The 18,747-nt window shown below is 49.7% G+C and overlaps 1 protein-coding gene across 1 annotated transcript in view; it reads right to left on the bottom strand.

The window, feature by feature from the left end:
• TBCD (tubulin folding cofactor D) overlaps positions 1 to 18,747 on the bottom strand; it is a 164,633-nt gene that overhangs the window by 124,466 nt on the left and 21,420 nt on the right. Inside the window, exon 7 of the mRNA XM_084750246.1 lies at positions 14,231 to 14,363. Within this exon, the coding sequence (XP_084606372.1) occupies positions 14,231 to 14,363 (133 nt within the window). The remainder of the gene's footprint in view (positions 1 to 14,230; positions 14,364 to 18,747) is intronic.

The following is an 18,747-nucleotide window of genomic DNA, read 5'->3' as shown; positions in this document are numbered from 1 at the left end:
CACTCAGGGAGGCCAAAGCCGGCAGATCTCCACGAGCTCGAGGCCAGCCTGGTGTATAAAGTGAGTCCAGGACACCAAGGCTACACAGAGGAACCCTGTCTTGAAAGACCAAACAAACAGGGCCTCATGAAACAAGGCAAAGGACACTGGTTAGGAAAAGATCCTCACCAACCCTACACCCAACAGAGGGCTAGTACCCAAATATATAAAGAACTCAAGATATTAAACACCATCAAACCAAATAATCCAACTATAAAGTAGGGTACAGAACTAAACAAGAATTCTCAACAGAGGAATCTCCAATGGCTGAGAAGCACTTAAAGAAAGGTTCAACATCCTTGGTCATCAAGGAAATGCAAATTAAAACGACTCTAAGATTCCATCCTACACCCATCAGTACGGCTAAGATCAAAACCTCAAGTGACAGCATATGATGGCGAGGATGTGGAGCAAGGGCAACACTCCTCCATTGCTGGTGAGAGTGCAAACTTGTACAACCACTTTAGAAATCAATATAGCCCTTTAGCAGAAAATTGGGAATAGTTCTACCTCAAGACCCAGCTATACCATTCCTGGGCACATACCCATAAGGCACTCCACCATACCACAACAATACCTGCCCAATTACGTTCATAGCAGCTTTATTCATATTAGCCAGAAACTGGAAACAACCTAGATGTCCCCCAACCAAAGAATGGATAAATAAAATGAGGTACATTTACACACTGGAATACTACTCAGCTATTAAACACAAGGACATCATGAAATATGTAGGCAAATGGCTCAAACTAGAAAATACCAACCTGAGTGAGGTAACCCAGACACATGGTCTGTGCTCACTTAAAAGTGGGTATTAGCCATAAGGTACAGGACAACCGTGCTGCAGCCCACAGACCCAAAGAAGCTAGGTAACAAGGAGGACCCAAGGGAGGAGGCTTCAATCGCACTCAGAAAGGGGAATAAAATAGACAGCTGAAATGGATGGAGGGAGGAAAAAGGATGGGAGGGGGGTAAGGAGGAAACTGAGGGTGAGGATCAGGTGTGGGGAGCGGGGGCAGGGGGAGACTTAGAGATTCCCAGGGGTCTGGGGTGGGGGTCGCCCTAGCTAAGACTCCTAGCAGAGGGGATATGGAGCCTGAACTCACCACCTCCTGCAGCCAGGGAGGGAGGGGACACCAACCCACACACAAAACCTACCCAAAATCTGTCCTGCCTACGAGAAGCGTAGGGATAAAGATGGAGGAAAGACTGAAGGAAAGGCCCAACTTGAATCCCACCCCATGGGAGAGAGCCAACTCCTGACACTATTAAAGATGCTCTGTTGTCTTCTGAGAGGCTCCACCCAGCAGCTGACAGAAACAGAAGCAGAGACCCACAGCCAGACAATAGGCAGAGCTCGGGGTGTTTTGTGGAAGAGTAGGAGGAAGACTAGAGGGAGCCGGAGGAGTCAAGGACACCACAAGAAAACCTCCAGAGTAAACCAACCTGGGCCCATGGGGGCTCACAGAGACTGAACCACCAGCCAAAGAGCATGCATGGGCTGGACCTAGACCCCGCACATATGTAGCGGATGTGCAGCTTGGTCTTCACATAGGCCCCCTAACCACCGGAGCAGGGGCTGTCTCTGACTCTGTTTCCTGCCTTTGGATCCCTTTCCCCTAGCTAGGCTGCCTTGTCTGGCCTCAGTGGGAGGGGATGCACTTAGTCCTGTGTGACTTGAGCTGCCAGGGCTGCTTGGTACCCATGGGGGGCTGGGGGGAGGCTCTGTCTCTGAGGAGAAATGGGAGGGAGGAGGGATGTGAAGGTGGGATTAGGAGGAGAGGAAGAAGGGGGCTGTGAACAGGTAGTAAAGTGAATGAATGAATGAATGAATAAATGAAAATTTTGGCATAAACACATGTGATGGCATACAAGACACACACACATAGGCACCAAGCTCACAACCAGGTGCTGTCAGGGTCTAGTCATCTGCTTTGCACCCTCTTCAGTCCATACATACATAGTCTCATTGCCCCCCCCACACACACACACAAATAAATAAATAAACAAACAAGTAAACAAATAAAGACTGAGTAAGCTTCCTCATAGAGATGCTGGATAGAGAAGCTGGAACCAGCCTGCCCAAGTGCTGCTGGGCACAGCCAACTATCCTACATCACAGGCCAGCACTGCCTGGTCTCCTTTCCTCAGTCTGTGAAGAACGGACAATGACAATACCCACCTCGCTGAGCACCTAAAGCACATCTCTGTTATTCGCAAACACATTCCCCACAGAACAGAAGACAGACCTGGATGACAATCCCCTACCAAGTAAGTACAGAGTTGTGTTCAGTGCACATCAGGGTGGCATCTGCAGTGGACAGGAACCAGCAGGGAGACCCACAGCTGGACAGGAACCAGCAGGGAGACCCACAGCTGGACGGGAACCAGCAGGGAGACCCACGCCTGGACAGTGTGCACAAACGGGGTTTGCAATGCTTGACGAGTGCTGAGTCCTTATCAAACCCCACCTGGTCTTCTGCTTGTTGTTTGTAATGATTTTCATTTTTGTGTGTTTGTGGCAAGATTTGTTTTGTTTTGTTTGAAAAAGAGAGAACATAAATGTGGGTAGATAGGGTGGTGGGAAGAGTTGGGGGACAGAAAAAGATACGATCAAAATATATTGTATAAATTGTGTTTGTTTGCTTGCTTGTTTTTTCAAAACAGCGTTTCTCTATGTAGCCATGGCTATGTATGAAAAGTGTAACTAATAAATACCTAAAAAAAAAAATTTTTAAGAAGTGTTCCCTGGATTTAGTTCATGTGAGAGAAAACCAGAAGTTACTTCACACTAACTCAAACACATCAAACACCATATATTTTACATATAAGGTATACATTTAAAGAATCAACATCTCTCAAGCAGAAATATGGAGGATTCATGTGGGGGTCAGAAAGTGTCAAAACAGCTCCTGGACCAGTGGGTAAGTGAGGACAGCCTCATCACATGTGGGCACAGCGGGCAGACAACGCCCTGGCAATAGGCACACGGCCATGTGGCACGCTCCCACACCTGCAAATGCCCAGTCCAGCTTCTACTGCCTACCCGCCCCCCACCACCCCGCCACACAAGCCAAACTCAGTGCCTGGAAGAGGGAGAAGCAACAATCTAAACCTTCCTGAGAACAGCACCAACTCTCCCCACCCTCAGCCATTCTAGGGGCTTCAACCTAGATTTCCAAGATGGCACTAGAGTGCACGCTCAGAGAAAAGTCAGGAAGACAGCAACTCTCAGTGTAGCACCCAAGAAAAAAAGAAAGGGAAACCTTCCCTGGGAGAAAAATGAATACACGACTTTGATTTTTTTTTTTCACATAAAAGGCATCTTCACAACACTTAGGGGGTTGGAGCACAAAGAAAACAGGTTACAGCCAGCATGGGCCACACCGCATTTAAAACAATTGGGGTTTGTTGTTGTTGTTGTTGTTGTTGTTGTTGATGATGATGTTGTTCATAGCACTTCTCCCTCTTTCCACTGCTGATCAGTGCTTGCCCTGCCCTGGGGGAGAGTGACTCTCAGCTTCAGAGGAACCTGAACAGTCACACTGATTCACACACACACTCCACTCTTGTGAACAAATAGGAACCAGCTAAAGCCACCTGCTTTTCTGAAAAGCACAGGCAACACCAAGGCAATTACACCACCAACAGCTTGGGGAAAAAACACCTCTCGGCACAGGAGGAGCAACCACATCTGTTTTTGTTGTTCTAGAAACCAGCCCAATGTAAGGTGCAAGCGAAACAAGTTTCCCAGCAATCATCCTAAACCACCACCACACCTTTCTACTGCGACCCACCCAAGCTCGCTTCCCCTCCCTGGGGCATGCTCTCCAAGCCTGTAAATCACAGGCTGAAGAGCCACACAGAAGCAAGTTCACTCTGCTGCCAAGCAAGAGGTGCTGGTTTGAGGCTCCCTGAAGGCACTGCCAAGTTCAAGCCAAGAAAAGCAACTCCACCCCAGGCCCTTGGAGAAAGGTCCCTGCACTGGAGCCCAGGTATGGCTGTCACTGAAATGCAAGGTCTCTAAGAAGCTTACCCATCTGAAACCTTGCGAGCACTAACCAGCACTAGACCAGACTCAGAAACCACAGCATCAGAAGAGCAGGTTACCAGAAGGCATTCCAAGTCCTGTTCTGTCTCTCGTGAGGGCGCTACTGTACGCGCCCATGCCACCTCACAGATGGGACAAGGCCCACGGCGAAAAACCAAGTCTCCTCTACTGCCTTAACACTAAGAAAGTTCCGCATAATGAGAGGCTTAGCAAACCAGCAATGATAGAAATATAAGGCATTTTTAAGCATGTCACACAGGAGATCAAAACCCAAGCAGAAACAGAAAGCCCAGGCTGAGCACCCAGACAATGCCAGGTTCTTGCCTAGGCCAGAGGATCTACCTCTATCGACTTCTTCAGCAACGCCAAGGCACCCACAACAGCTCACTCCTGAACTCCGCTCCCCAGCATCGTAGGGAGGAAACTCTTTTCACTAAGTAGAGCCTAGAACTTTGCAGTCTGGCACATCTGCTGGCTTATAACAAATACAAGTGAGAGATGCTTTGTAGGACTCACTGTCCAAGAGCTGAGGCTAGAAGGGGAGAGCTCAGATACAGGCAGAGCCCAGCCCCCAGGAGCAGCATCCAGGCCAGAGGTGTCACCTGCCCAACAGGCCGACTGCTGAGATCAGTCATCAGTGCCCTCCCTCACAGCCTCATGGCAGCTCTACGACCACAAAAGCTGCACTGAAGATTTCTAGCTTGAGTGGCTCTGCAGAAGACGACCTCTGGGCCACTTCTGGACTCCTAGGTCAGGCCAAATTCTCAGGATATAAGCCACCCCCTGGGCAGTTGCAGGTTTAACCATATCCCAAAGGCAAGACTTCCAGGAAAGAGGGCATTTCCTTCCTTACTGGAGAAGCAAAGCAAGTTCCTCTTCCACCACATAATGAGAGAGATTGTACCACCGGCAGAAGAACGTCACACGTGAGAAGATGAACCATCAAGTTCAGATTTGTTTATGCATGTGTATGAGACAGGGTGTCCCCTATACAGCCCAAAATGACCTCAAACTCAAGATCCTCCCGCCTCGGCCTCTGACTGCTACATGACCAGCATGTACCAGCGCAGCCAGCTCAAGAGAAGCAACTCTTCATAGCAAAAGACCCTCACACTCGCCCACACCAATGTCCTGCGTGAAGTGAAAACTCACGGATGGGAAAGACCTCTGACAACAGGAAAGGGACCAATGTGGAAGGCAGCTAACTCCAGCCCCTCAAGTCTGTGTTACTGCTACTTATTTCAATTTTGAGTACTTTTTAAGCAGAAAATAACCATTTCTCAATCAATTGACAAATGTAAAAAAGTGTGGTAACGCTCCTCCCACTGAGAGCCCGGGCCTGAGGGCAGCCCCACAACACGGGGCTTCCCAGACTCAAAGGCAGGAGCTGCGTCCAGAGAAGAACCCGGGCACGAGGAGGAAGGAGGAACGCCGTATGGCTGAGGCATCTGAAGTCAAAGACGAAAACCCAAAGCTCCCAAATGCAGGCAAGGTCGGTGCTGGCCCCACGCAGAAGTCAGGGAACTGAGCGAGACTAAGGAAGCACAGGCCAGGAGAGGCTTGAGGCTGTGCCAAACCCACGGCACACGGAGGCGGGGAGGGGCAGCACAGAGGCCCTCCATTACTTTGGGCTCACTACAGAAGGCACAGACCCTCTGTCATAACGCAGCCCAGCAGGCACGTGCTGCTATGGAGGGCTCTCCTGACAGGGTTAGGCTGCCAGCACAACCTACTGAAGGGTCCACACACATAAACCAGAGTTTACAGACTCTGTGGAAAGAACCAATGGCAAAACAAAGCATCAGCTGCTCAAAGCTCTTAAAAAGAGCAGAGAGAAAACAACTTCAGGGAGCTGATACAGGTGTTTCTCATTGTCCCCATGACAGGATGACTCAGCAACAGGGCTGGCTGGCCAGTGGCCCAGCTGCTCCGATGACCAGACATCGGTAACCAACCACACAGATGTTCAAAACCAGGCCAGCAGATGGGGCAGGCTTGAGTGAGGGCAAAGGGACTGATGAACTGTAGCATGAAGGCTTGTGAGGGGGGGGTGTGTGTGTGTGTGTGTGTGTGTGTGTGTGTGTGTGTGTGTGTGTGTGTGTGTGTGTGTGTGTGTGTGTGTGTGTGTGTGTGTGTGTGTGTGTGTGTGTGTCTCACACACACACAGTGTTTCTGTCTGTCTCTCTCTTACATGGTCTCTGTCAGTCTCCCTCTCACAGTGTTTGTCTCTATCTCTCTCACAACATCTCTCTCTCACATCTCTCTGTCTTTGTCTCTCTCTCTCACTCAGTGTTTGTCTCTCTGTTACATGGTCTCCGTCATCTCTCTCTCTCTCACACACACACACAGACACACACACACACACACTCAGTGTTTCTGTCTCTATCTCTCTCATAACATCTCTGTCTCTCTCTCCGTGTCTCTCTCTCTTTCACACACACACACAGAAAAACACACACAGTGTTTCTGTCTCTCTCTTACATGGTCTCTATGTCTCTGTCTCTCTCTCTCTCTCTCTCTCTCTCTCTCTCTCTCTCTCTCTCTCTCTCTCTCTCACACACACACACACACACACACACACACACACACACACCCCTACTGTCAAGCTTCTACATTTACGAAACTAAGGAGGACAAGTGATGTGACAACAGGCATGAGGTGAGGTTGTGACTCCAGGTGTCTCAAGTGTACCCCTGCCCACAGAATGGGCACTCTAGAACAAGGACAGACCGCAGGAAACAAAAATCAAGGGCAAATCAGAGATGAGATGTCAACAGGCAAGGCCTGAGGGAAGCATGTGAGAAAGAAGGAAGGCCAAAGAAAGTAAGGGCAAGCAGATACCAACGCCTGCCCATGGGCCAGGTGAGGGGGCGGGGAGTGGAGCTGGGAGGTGTTCAAATGGCCTGCAGCAAAAACCACAAAGGCTAAAGGTAGCACTGGCCTCCTCAGCCTGCAGACTAAGCCAGCTCACACCAGCAGGTGGGCAGACAGCACTTTCTAGTCTTTCAAAGGGATGAGGAGGATGAGGCCTGGGACCTACAGATCCTTTCCCATGGCAGCTGTGGAACCCTGCACTGCCTGCATGTCCATGCGCGTTCCTCCCGGGCTCACCAGGGCTCACCTATGCACAGAGCTGAGCTGCCTGAAACCAGATACGGTACAGCTCAAAGCCTGAATCTACAGAAACACAGCATCCAGTGCTGCACCCCACACTATCACACATATTCTCCACAGAGCCTACTCTGGGGCTGCAGGATGGCTTAGTGGGTAAAGGCTCTCGCTGCCACGCCTAAGGCCAATCCCTGCAACTCATACAGCTAAAGGTGAGACTTACTTCTAGAAGTTGGCTCCCACACGAATGCCACAGCCACAAAATACATAAACACGGTGAAAAGAAAAGCTGCCCTGACACAAAGACACAACCACCCAGACACTATGTGTGCCCTTGACACCATGAGCGTCAGCATCTCTAGAAACAGGCTCCAGAGAAGCCCACAAGACCACGGGCAGGCCTAGCTCTGTTGAAAAGGCATGACCAATGCTGGTTAGTCAGTCTGCACACGCTCTGAGGCAACAGAGGTCTTCCAGATAGAGCAAGGTCCCACACCTATGCCTCAGGTGAGATGATATACCGAGGAGAGATGAAATCCAAGTATAGCTAAAGCCTATTTGGAGGCCAAGGCCAGGACTGGCTGGTCAGGCAGCTGAAGGCCCAGGATACGGGTTCCTCAGGCCTACCCACATAGTTTAGCTAGTCAACAGTCACCTGACCCAGGCACCTGACCCCTTCATCCTTTAAACCACATGTCTACAGTCTCCTGGTACCTGCCGCACCACAGCCTGGACGGACCTATGGATCGCAGTGCCCTTGGCTTTCTTGAGTTGTAATACCATTGTTTGTGAGGTTTCTGTGTTTCAGTAAAATGCTGTGGCTTTTTGTTTTTCTCCATGCTGGGTGAGCCAGGGCCCTCAAGCATGCTAGACAAGTGGTCTCTGGCACTGAGCTACCCCAAACTATACGTCTAGTAAGAATTGTACCTTTAATCAATAATAAAATAAAATTTGAATTTTGTTTTGTTTTTCAGGTCAGTTTTTCTATGTGGCCTTGGCTATCCTGATATCTCCCCTCCCTTCTCTCTTCCCCCACACACCTCGGTAGACCAGGCTGGCCTCAAATTCAGAGATTCACCTGCCTCTGCTTCCTGAGTGCTGGGATTAAAAGTGTGTGCCACCACGCCTGGCAAATTTTTAAAATTTAAAAATAAGAAAACTTAACTGCGAAGGACAGATGGCAAGCAGAAGAGTGTCTCCTGCCACCAATCTACACACGCAGCACCTTCCCACCTTCCCACCAAGCAGCCTGTTCCCCCATCATGGCCACTGCAGGGGATGCAGAGATGGCCCCACAGCGGTCAGAACCTCCAGGTCTCAGGGAAACCACAAGCACACATTACCAACCAGTAAGCAAAGCTAAAATACATGTAAGTGGCAATGTTTTATTTTAAATATTTTTTCCATCCTCAAATATCCTCCATTTGCATTAATACTAATTTCAGGAGTAAAGGGGCCTTCCAGAGAAATGATGTTGCCAAACACTTGTTTCCTTCCCACAAGAGTTAAGAATCAATGCTGCGAGAGGACTGTGCTTCGAGGGAAATAAACTCAATCCTAGTTTCGATGTGACTTGTTCAGAGTTCACCTGTTTCGCCTAGCCCACACTAATGAACAGGTGGATACAAATGAAGCCAAGTGCATCAAAGGAAACATGCAATCCTGAAGCTCGGTGCACCTGCAAGTTTCATCACGCAGACACCCAGCCCTCTGCCTTCAGGTCTGACAAGCCCATGGTGAAACTGCCCCACCCACCCAGCCTAACTTCCTCCTGCCCGGGAGCCAGATCAGACCCAAGTGACCCTCCAGGCGAGAGACAGAAGCAAAGTGGGAGACTGTGGGGACTGCTGCCCCAAGCAGCTGGAACTCCAGAAGCTTCTGTGGGGCCATGCCAGGCACTGTGAGCCCAAGAGGAGACCACCAGAGCTGTTGATCCACAGCAGTTTCATTCATCCACTTCCCAGGATTTCAGTTGTCTGCGTCAGACAATTGCTCACCATGCTCGGGGCAAATCTCTCTAGATAGAGCAGAGGTGCTGTTGCCAAACCAGCAAAGCGCTGTGCCCCAGGCAGGGCTGGTCTCATCGCCTCCTCCCTCGCCAACACACCCAGCTTGTGGGGGCAGGGTAGGGTAGAGACTCAACTTTCTAAGCCTCTGGGAACCCTTTTTACACCTCAGGAGGAAGGAAAAAGAGACAATTTCTCTCCCTCAACACTGGAATTTGAAGATGTCCAAATAAAAGGCACACATGTCTAACTGGTTTAAGTCACTAAAAGGAATCTCAACCCACTGGCATAACTGGCAAGGAGTGGGGCAGGAACCAGCCCACAGTGTCTGCGCGCAATCTACACAGCCTCCAGATCAGGAGAAACAGAAAACCTGGGAAGACACAGAGAGACAAGAAACAGGTGACCAAAGAGAACAAAAAGGCACTCGGGAGGCAGAGGCAGGAGGATCGCTGTGAGTTCCAGGCCAGCCTGTCTACAAAGTGAGTCTAGGACAGCCAAGGCTACACAGAGAAACCCTGTCTCGAAAAACCAAAACAAAAAACAAACCAAAAAAGAAAAAACAACAACAACAATAAAAAAGAACGAAAAGGCTGTAGGCAAGGTATGTAAAACTAGACGAAAAGCAGCCATTGCGGAAACCCAACAGGCACTCTGACCGGGACCTCTATTGCCCCCTCAGTCAAAGCCCGCTGGTTATCACCACCTCCCACAGGAGCCTACACCCCCTAAGCAGGAAGCCTGTCTACCCTGCCAGCCACAGTCTCTATGGCCAGGGCCAGCAGCACAGAGCACAGAAACTCCTGGACCAGGCTGCTGAGAAGCTCGCTGTAGACCCTACAGCCCCTCAGAAACCCAGACTGCTAGCTAGGTACAGTGATACACACCCATAACTAACAAAAGCTACCCTGAGCTACAAAACATGGTCCTTCTCACCATCCCTAACACCAGAAAGCACGCAGACAGCTGACAAAACCGATCTAAGACTAATCCCCTGAGATTAATCATGTGTCACATGTACACACACATATACACGCTAGATAGATCCAACATGTTTCCCCCAAACACCACCGTGGATTACCAGACTTTAGCCACATTTCGCCAGACCTTCCTGTATTTTCCTGATGTAAAACTTTTCAGCAAGGGCTGGAGAGATGCTCAGAGATTAAAAGCAGCGCTGCTCTTCCAAAGGTCCTGAGTTCAATTCTCAGTAACCACATGGTGACTCACAGCCATCTATAATGAGATCTGGTGCCCTCTTCTGGCATGCAGGCATATACCCAGGAGGAATACTGTATATATGATTAATTAATTCATTTTTTTAAAAAACCTTTTCAGTAAGATTCATGCCAAGCCAGAACTGTTGGCACACACCTGAAATTCTAGCACTCAGAAGGAAGAAGCAGAAGTATCAGCACTCGTTCAAGGCCAGCCTGGTCTACAAGTCTCAGGCAAGCCAGGGCTACATGGTAAGACATGCCTCGTTTTTAAAAAGTGGGTAGGAAACCAGGCATGGTGGCACACACCTTTAACCCTACCCCTCAGGAGGCAGAAGTTGGTGGATCTCCGAGTTCAAGCCCAGCCTGGTATACATAGGAGTTCCAGGACAATCAGGGCTACAAAAAAAGACCCTGTCTCAATAAATTAATTAATTAATTAATTAATTTTTTAAATGGGGGTAGTGGTGGGGTGGAAAGTGTACAGCAGGTAGGGCAGGGAGGAAGAGAAATGGCTCAGCTGGACACAGAAAACCTTCAACAAGTTGTTTTGAAGTCATTATTATTGTTGCTATTGTTGTTGCTGGGCTCAAAAGATGGTTCAACAATTAAGAGCACTTGGATCACCACACAGGTACATCACACACACAAACAAAACTGTAACACAAGTTTTGGTTTCTTTGTAAACTTAGTTGTGTTATGTAAATATGTTTTTTTTTAATTCCAAGTGTGGGATTTTAGTTTGGGCTTTAGTTTGTCCACAGCTGATAACTGTCTCCTGTGGGACGTGGTCTCTGCCAGCTGGTAACGGCCTGCCTTGTGCAGCACGGAGAGGGGCGTGGTCTAGGATTCTCCTGGAGAGACGGTGTGGTGTGTGGTGTGTGGTGTGTGGTGTATGGTAATTTGGAGAGACCAGAGAAGGATGGCTCAGCTCAGAGGAGGCTGCTCGCTGCGTTTGCTGTTGGTGGAGGTTGGTGTTGCCCCGAAAGAACCCACTGACCCTAAACAGCCGGGGGAAGTAAAGGTGTCTGCGCCCCCTCTCCCTGCTAACGTTCTTTCTCATACCCGGGGTGAAGGGTTGGTGGAAGGGAGGTAGAGGCTTCGATACCCCAAATAAAAAAGGGTTTAAAAACAAGTGTCAACAACAAACAAATATAAAAAAATTAATTAATTAAAGATTCATGCAAAACATGAAGAGCTCACACCCATATCTCTTAAACTAACCATTTCTACCGACCTCTTCACCAGAGCTGCCTATGAGACGAGGGTACAAGACCTACCATGGTTTATAAATCAGCAGCCCATCCTGTCCGCTTCGCTCCTTACTCCATGCTTCAGGGGGACACAGCCTACACCAACCTCTACTGCTGCAGTCAAAAGGGAAATCACAACAAAGCCCGCTTTCGTCACCGCTCCACACAGCTGGAATAAAAGCCTCTGGGGTCGGACTACACACCTGTACTTGCACACCCCAAAGATGTCTCCACAGACAGAACCTCACACTTCACCAATATGACAAAACAGGCAACAATGATCTTTTATATTTAGTCCGTGTGTGTGGACATGTGTGTACTACAACTGATAAGTGGAGGCAACCATAACTTTTCTAACGATTTAGCCAGGCGTGGTGGTGCCCGCCCTTAATCCCAGCACTCGGGAGGCAGAGGCAGGCGGATCGCTGTGAGTTCAAGCCCAGCCTGGTCTACAGATTGAGTTCCAGGACAGCCAGGGCTACGCAGAGAAACCCTGTCTGCAAAAACAAAAACAAAAAACAAAGATTTATTTCTATCTATGGGTGTGTGTGTGCGAGCATCTGTGTGTGTGCGAGCATCTGTGTGTGTGTAAGTGTCCCCAGAAGCATCAGATCTCCTGCACCTAGTTACAGGGGGTTGTGTGCCTCCCCACAGGGGTGCTGGAACCCCACTGGTGCCCTCTAGAAAGGCAGCACAGGAGCTCTCTCAAGCGCCACAACCATAATTTTTAAAAAAAGACTTCAAAAACAAATTATTATATTTTTTAAAAACTATCAGGCGCTGAGTAAAAGCTATATGGCTCAGTTGCTTGCCTAGCATGTTTAAGGGTCTTGGTTTGACACCTCAGCACTACCAGAAAGAGACGGGGAGAGAGGGGGAGAGAAAGGGGACACTGTGAGTCAAGGAGTATCAAACACCTCTCAGTACTATCTGCTGAGTTAAATATTATCATACGCACTTTTTAAAAACTACTGATATATACCCAAGAGAATTATAAACATAAGTTAAATTTAAAAATAAAAACAAAAACTTCTTTTATGTTCCCAGTGGCATTAATCACAACAGTCAAAACCAGTCACGTAGTAAAACATTTTCTGGCCATAAACAAAGAGTGAAGAACTGACGACACGTGGCAACTGACACGTGGCAACTGACACGTGGCAACTGACACGTGGCACAGGGTGGAGAGACCTTAAGGATACCGTGTTCATCAGTGACAGAAGCCCATGCTGCATGACTCTGTACATGCCCAGTGTCCTGAAAGTCCCCTCCACAGACAGATGCAGTCGGGGGCCCCTGAGGGGAGACAATGGAGGCTACACAACTGTGGGCATAGATAGCAAAACGAACGATCCAACTGAAGTGTTCATCGCAAGCACATCATGTCTTGATTTCAAGCTGCTAACACAGCAGCGTGGGAGCACAGGATAGGTTTCCCCCCTGGGTGTGCTGAATGGCAGACCTCTGCAATGGCAGCATTCCCCCATTCCCACCAGCAGGACACACAGCTGCAGACGCAGGTGGAAGGCGTCCAGAGAGCCTCCACTCACCATCCATCCTCAGTCACACGGCCCTGGCCCTGACACCTCCCACCCAGCATCAAGATCTGTGTAGGTGTGCAGAAAGCCAAACCCAAGATGCCTTCAAACTTCTCCAAAGGATGGTGCTTCTGAGTGACCTGTCAGCTGCCACTACCGCCAAGACAAGGACAAGAAGCACTCTCAATCTCAGCCACTGCAGGAAAAACAGGAAGAGGCTGCTGACCCTGGAGCCCTGACCCTGGAGAAGGTTATGTGCAACTCTGCAGAATGGCCAACCTCAGAGACCATGGCCTGACAGAGCTACCCGAGCCTTCCTCTAGAATGCTGACTCTTAATACCACGGCGCTCCAGAGCCTCTGTGACCTTGTAGACAAACTCCAGACATGGAGAGGTACCATGACCCTCTGAACTCTGACCACCTAAGACAACAAAACCTTAGGATCCACCTGTGACCTCCTGAATGCTGGTCCAGAAGCCTCCTAGCCTTGCTCACAAGGCTACATCCTCTTTGTGATTTCACACTAGAGCTTTTCTTCTTCTCAATATTAAAAAGCCATATACCAGACAAGCAGAGAAGACCAGCACTTAGGCAGGTTGGGCACAGTGGGCATCTCCAGGTGGGTCCCCATGTCTAGGTACTAGAAACTCTGCCATCCACTTATCCCACAGGAATTGGATGTCAAGCCCTCCGCCTTCTTTCACTAGGGCTAGCTTCACTAACTGCTCCACAGCAAAACTAAACAAACCCTGCAAGGATGTGGCTGCAGTTCCACAGGCACCGCTGCCCTCTAGTGGTGAAGCACAGCTCTGCAGCGCTCTCCTGTGAGCCACCACTCCAGACCAGGCTCATACACAAAGCACACAGAAGTAGAAAATGAAAGCACAACCCTGTGATGTGAAAGAATTGAGCTCCAGTAACTTGGATGTAGAGTGAATGGAACCATCAGTTTGGGCGCAGTGCCAATCCCTTCCGTCCCACAGCTCCACAAGCTGTCCCTGGGGCAGAGCTCACCAGGGCCTGCAGCATCCCATCCATGGCAATGACACCTTCAATGGTCTGGAAGGAAGAGTGGGACAAGGTGCAAAGGCTCCAGTCTAAAAAGCTGGCCATCTTTCTCTGCTTGACGTCAGGCCGTGTGATGAACCTGCAGGGGGGAACACACACAGGAGATGCTCAGTAAGACTCCAGTGTTGGAAAGTCGCCCACATCCCAGTCGCCTTAAACAGGTCAGCGGCTTACAAACATGGAAACCAAGTCCCTGACCGTCATGGCCCAGCAGCCGGTTCCCCATCAGAATCTCTCAGGAAGTTACTCACAGGCCTCACCACCCTGCCCACTTCCCTCCTGGCCCCAACTCACCCAGATGCTTCACAAATCAATGGACATCTTTATCCCCATCACGACCAGGGAACACCTGCCTACCTCCCAGCCCCAAGTCCTTCCAAGTATACCCCCCTAACCTCAGCATTCATCCTCAGCAGCCTAGTCCAACAGCCAAGCCCAGCCCAAGGACCGCTCTCCACCACAGCCTTTACAGGTCACACAACCTCCATCCAACACCCAGCTGGCGACCTGAGCCCAGACATCAGGCCCACAAGGAGGGGGAGAAAGAGAAAAGAAAGGGAGAGACAAAGTGGAGAAGGGTGGACAGAAGGTGCTGCCCCCCTAAAGGAGACTCAAAGACAACCGCAGGGGACTGACTGCCAAAGGAAAGCTGAACAAGGAAGGACACCAATGAGGTAGCAAAGTCTGTGTCGGGGGGAAGGAGCCACGAGACGCACAGCTGTAAGAACAGGGTCTGATGACTGTCCTAACTGCAGTGTCAGGTAGGAGCACAGAAACTGAGGTGTCAGCAGGTGACCGTAAAGTAGTTCCTTGTGAATAATGGAACTGTCTGCAGGGAAGGGAGGTACGAGTCCTGGGGACTGAGTGGTCCACTTTGGGGTGTTCCACATGCAATGCCCAATAGGGAGTCACATGAAGTACCAGCCAGTGTGTTCTGTGAGGCCACAGTTCAGAGACAAGTCAGAAGTCTGATATCCGCTCACCCTCTGGTGGCCTGACTATCTACCCAGTCCTGGTCACTGCGCCTGACTAGCCAGTTAGAGTTCCATCCACAGTCTTGTTAACAGATCCTCTCAGCACACACCGGCTGGTACCAGCAGACTGCGCTCCAGCCCCACCCAGAACTCGTACAGCCAAGCACAAGTGGACCGCTGGCACTCCTCATCATCCGATCAGTGGTAAAGACCCCACGTCCTGTGGGTCACATCTCACAGGGCACCCTCGGGGTTCAGGCGACCCTATTTCCATACAGCCTGGCCCAGTTCTTGCCTGACCCAGTGCTCCTCCTGTTCACTGTAGGTGCACACGGGCAGGGCTTTTCCCTAAGCAGCGCCTACACAGGCTGGTATTTGTCCTCCACCTTCATCCTGCCAGGGCAAAGTACACCATTAAAGATTAGAAAAATGTGAAGACGCTTGCTTTGTTACCAGGTGCTAAAGAAGAAGCAAAATTGAGGCGTCACCAGGCCAAGCTGCAGAAGCAACAGGGCGTCCAGCGGCACTGACAGCGACGAAGAGGGAGAGCAGCAGTGTTGGCATGTTGTGTTGAGATTATCCCTGTACTTATTCAAATGCTGGTTTCTCTGCCCCTTATCCAGACATGGCATGGTAATGCTTATTCTAAGAATCTCCTGTTTGAAATTCATTTACGCATCACCCCGCCCTCCCGTTTATTCTCTGAATTGTCAGCAAAGCTGATCGGCCAATAACTGAGCAGAAGAGAGAACAGGGCTGGACTTCCATTCTCCGCGAGGGGAAGGGAAAGGAGAAATCTGACCATGAGGAGAGGCCCAAGACAGCTGGAGCAGAGGAAGCCTTACAGTGCAGGGGTCGGGGATCCTGGCAGGGAGGTAGTTAGGTTAGCTTGCAGGGTTAATTTAGACTAATACTGCTCAGTTATTGTGCATGGAAACTTGTTGGATAAAACTAAAGTCTATGTCTTGATTATCTGCAGCTAGCCGCGTTGGATTAAAAACTGCCAACTTTAATATATACACTCAACAGGTGACCCTGGTGGCTACCAGCAGCAGAAACAGAGGACAGCGCCTTTAAACAGCAACAACTCAAAGCAGGCATCGTACAACAAAAGGCAGCTGGACAGGTCAGCACACGGCTGGAACAACAATGACAGCAAAAATAGAGAAAGACATGAGTAGGGAATTCAGACTACAAGACAGAGGCTGTGAGGAGCCAAAAAGATACCTACAAGCCCTGTGTTCCTGAGAACCGTCAAGGCCGAGGGCCTCAAACTACCCAAACACTGAACATTACCAAGCACTTAGGAATCCCAATACCTACACCTCAACACCACCTGATGCCAAGCACTGAGGGGCACAGACACTCCTAAAGCTCAGGGTCCCGGAGCCTTTGGCTTTGTAGGACTCAGGACACCTGTATCAGAAGCTTGCACAGGACCCCTAACCCTGAGGACACCACCCGGGGCTGCTTCTGCCTGCTTATCCCTGAAATTTGATTCTATCAAATGCTAAGGTGCACAAGACACCAGCAGCAGCACTGGCGTTTCCACTGCCCACCTGGGAATTCTACCTAAGCACAGCTAAGGCGTCCCCAGGCGGCTGAAGCCAGTGGCTGGATTAACTTCAACACGGCCTCAGAGTGAAACGGCAAAGGACAAGTAACAAAGCCCACTCTGTAAGAATCCGTGTGTTTGTATGCTTCAAATTAGTGCAAAATAAAGACTAACTGAAATATGAAATATCCACACAGTGATTCTAGAACTAGTAGTTAGCTATTAGAAGGGAAACTCCTCCTGGCACAAACTCTATGTCAGTGGTTCTCAACTGTCCTAACACTGCAACCCTTTCATACAGTTCCCCATGTTGTGGTGACCCCCAACCATAGAATTATTGTCATTGCTGGTTCATAACTGTAATTTTGTTACTGTTATGAATCATAATGTAAATATCTAATATGCAGGACATCTGATATTTGACCCCTGTGAAAGAGTCGTTCAACCCACAAAGGAGCTGAGAACTGCCTCTCGATACTAAAGAAATTCCAAATGGAATTAATTGTTACAACAACAACAAACACAGAAAAACATAAATTACTCCTAATAGGTTAAGATTTAAGTTTTAACAGTAAAAATAGCCAAATACATTTTTTTTAATTCTGTTTGACATTAAACTTAAAAACTGGACTGAAGAGATGGCTCAGGGGTTAAGAGCACTGGCTGCTCTTCCAGAGGTCCTGAGTTTAATTCCCAGCAACCACATAGTGGTTCACAGCCATCTATAATGTGATCTGATGCCCTCTTATGGCCTGCAGGTGTACATGCAAGAAAAACAACTGTATACATAATAAATAAATAAATCTTTTAAAAGTAAAATAAGCTGGGCATGGTGGCGCATGCCTTTAATCCCAGCACTTGGGAGGCAGAGGCAGGCAGATCGCTGTGAGTTCGAGGCCAGCCTGGTCTACAAAGCGAGTCCAGGACAGCCAAGGCTACACAGAGAGACCCTGTCTCGAAAAACCAAAAAAAAAAAAAAAAAGTAAAATAAAATAAAATTTCAATCTTTATTAAAAAAAAAAACTGGACTGCAGATTTTCACCCTTCCCTTTGTTCCTACAAACCAACCCTCCAGCCTCACCCCAGCTCTACAACTGAACACCTTCTGCAGCCTCCCCTGCCCCCTGACCTCCCGTGGACCCCACAGATCCTAACCTTTACCCCACCCCCAGCAGGACACCCTGCTAACCCCAAGGCCACTCCTGCCAGGGACCCAGCAGGACAACACTAGAACGTCACCTCTCCCTCAGCTCCTCTAGGTCCAATCCCCCAGCCTCACCCCCTCCTGCGTCTATGGCGCTGTCCTCCCTGACCCATCCTCAACAGATCACAAAGACCTTCTCTTCCTTCCCCCAGCATCTCCCACGATCCCAGCCCCCAGCACCAGCAGGCGTTCCTGGGAACACAAACTGAGCAGGCCAGGGAAACAGGTAAACTGACTAAAGACCCTCACCACTCCCTTCTCTCCTCCAAATTTAATTCCCAGTCTCACCTCTGCTCAGCAACAGAACACTGGCTGCAGCTTCCTCCTGTTCACATCTCCTGTGGATTCCACAGACTCCCCACCCCACACTGCCACCGCCCAAACACACTCTCCCACCCACTGCTTTAGCCTAGTTCCAGACACCAGCGCAGCAGGCCCGCTGCTAACCCACAGGCCGCTCCTGCCAGGGACCAGGCAGGCTGACAGCATATCTTCACCTCTTACTCTGTTACCCCAGATCCAATCCCCAGTCCCATCCTGAATTCTGTAACAGACACCTGCAGCAGCCTCCCTGCCCCGCCCGCCATCTCTAGTCGACCCGCAGGTCTTCCCCTCCTAACTCCACATCCCTCCCTACCTCCCACTTCTCCCCCCACCTGCTGCTTTAGCCCAAGCCCCAACTCCAACAGGCTCTCCTTGCTAATCCACCCACAGGCTGCTCCTGTGAGGG

Source organism: Acomys minous, assembly GCF_964271855.1.
Source record: "Acomys minous genome assembly, chromosome: 12".
NCBI classification, from domain to species: domain Eukaryota; kingdom Metazoa; phylum Chordata; class Mammalia; order Rodentia; family Muridae; genus Acomys; species Acomys minous.
The sequence above is the reverse complement of the archived record's forward strand: the minus strand, read 5'-3'. Positions and strand labels throughout refer to the sequence as shown.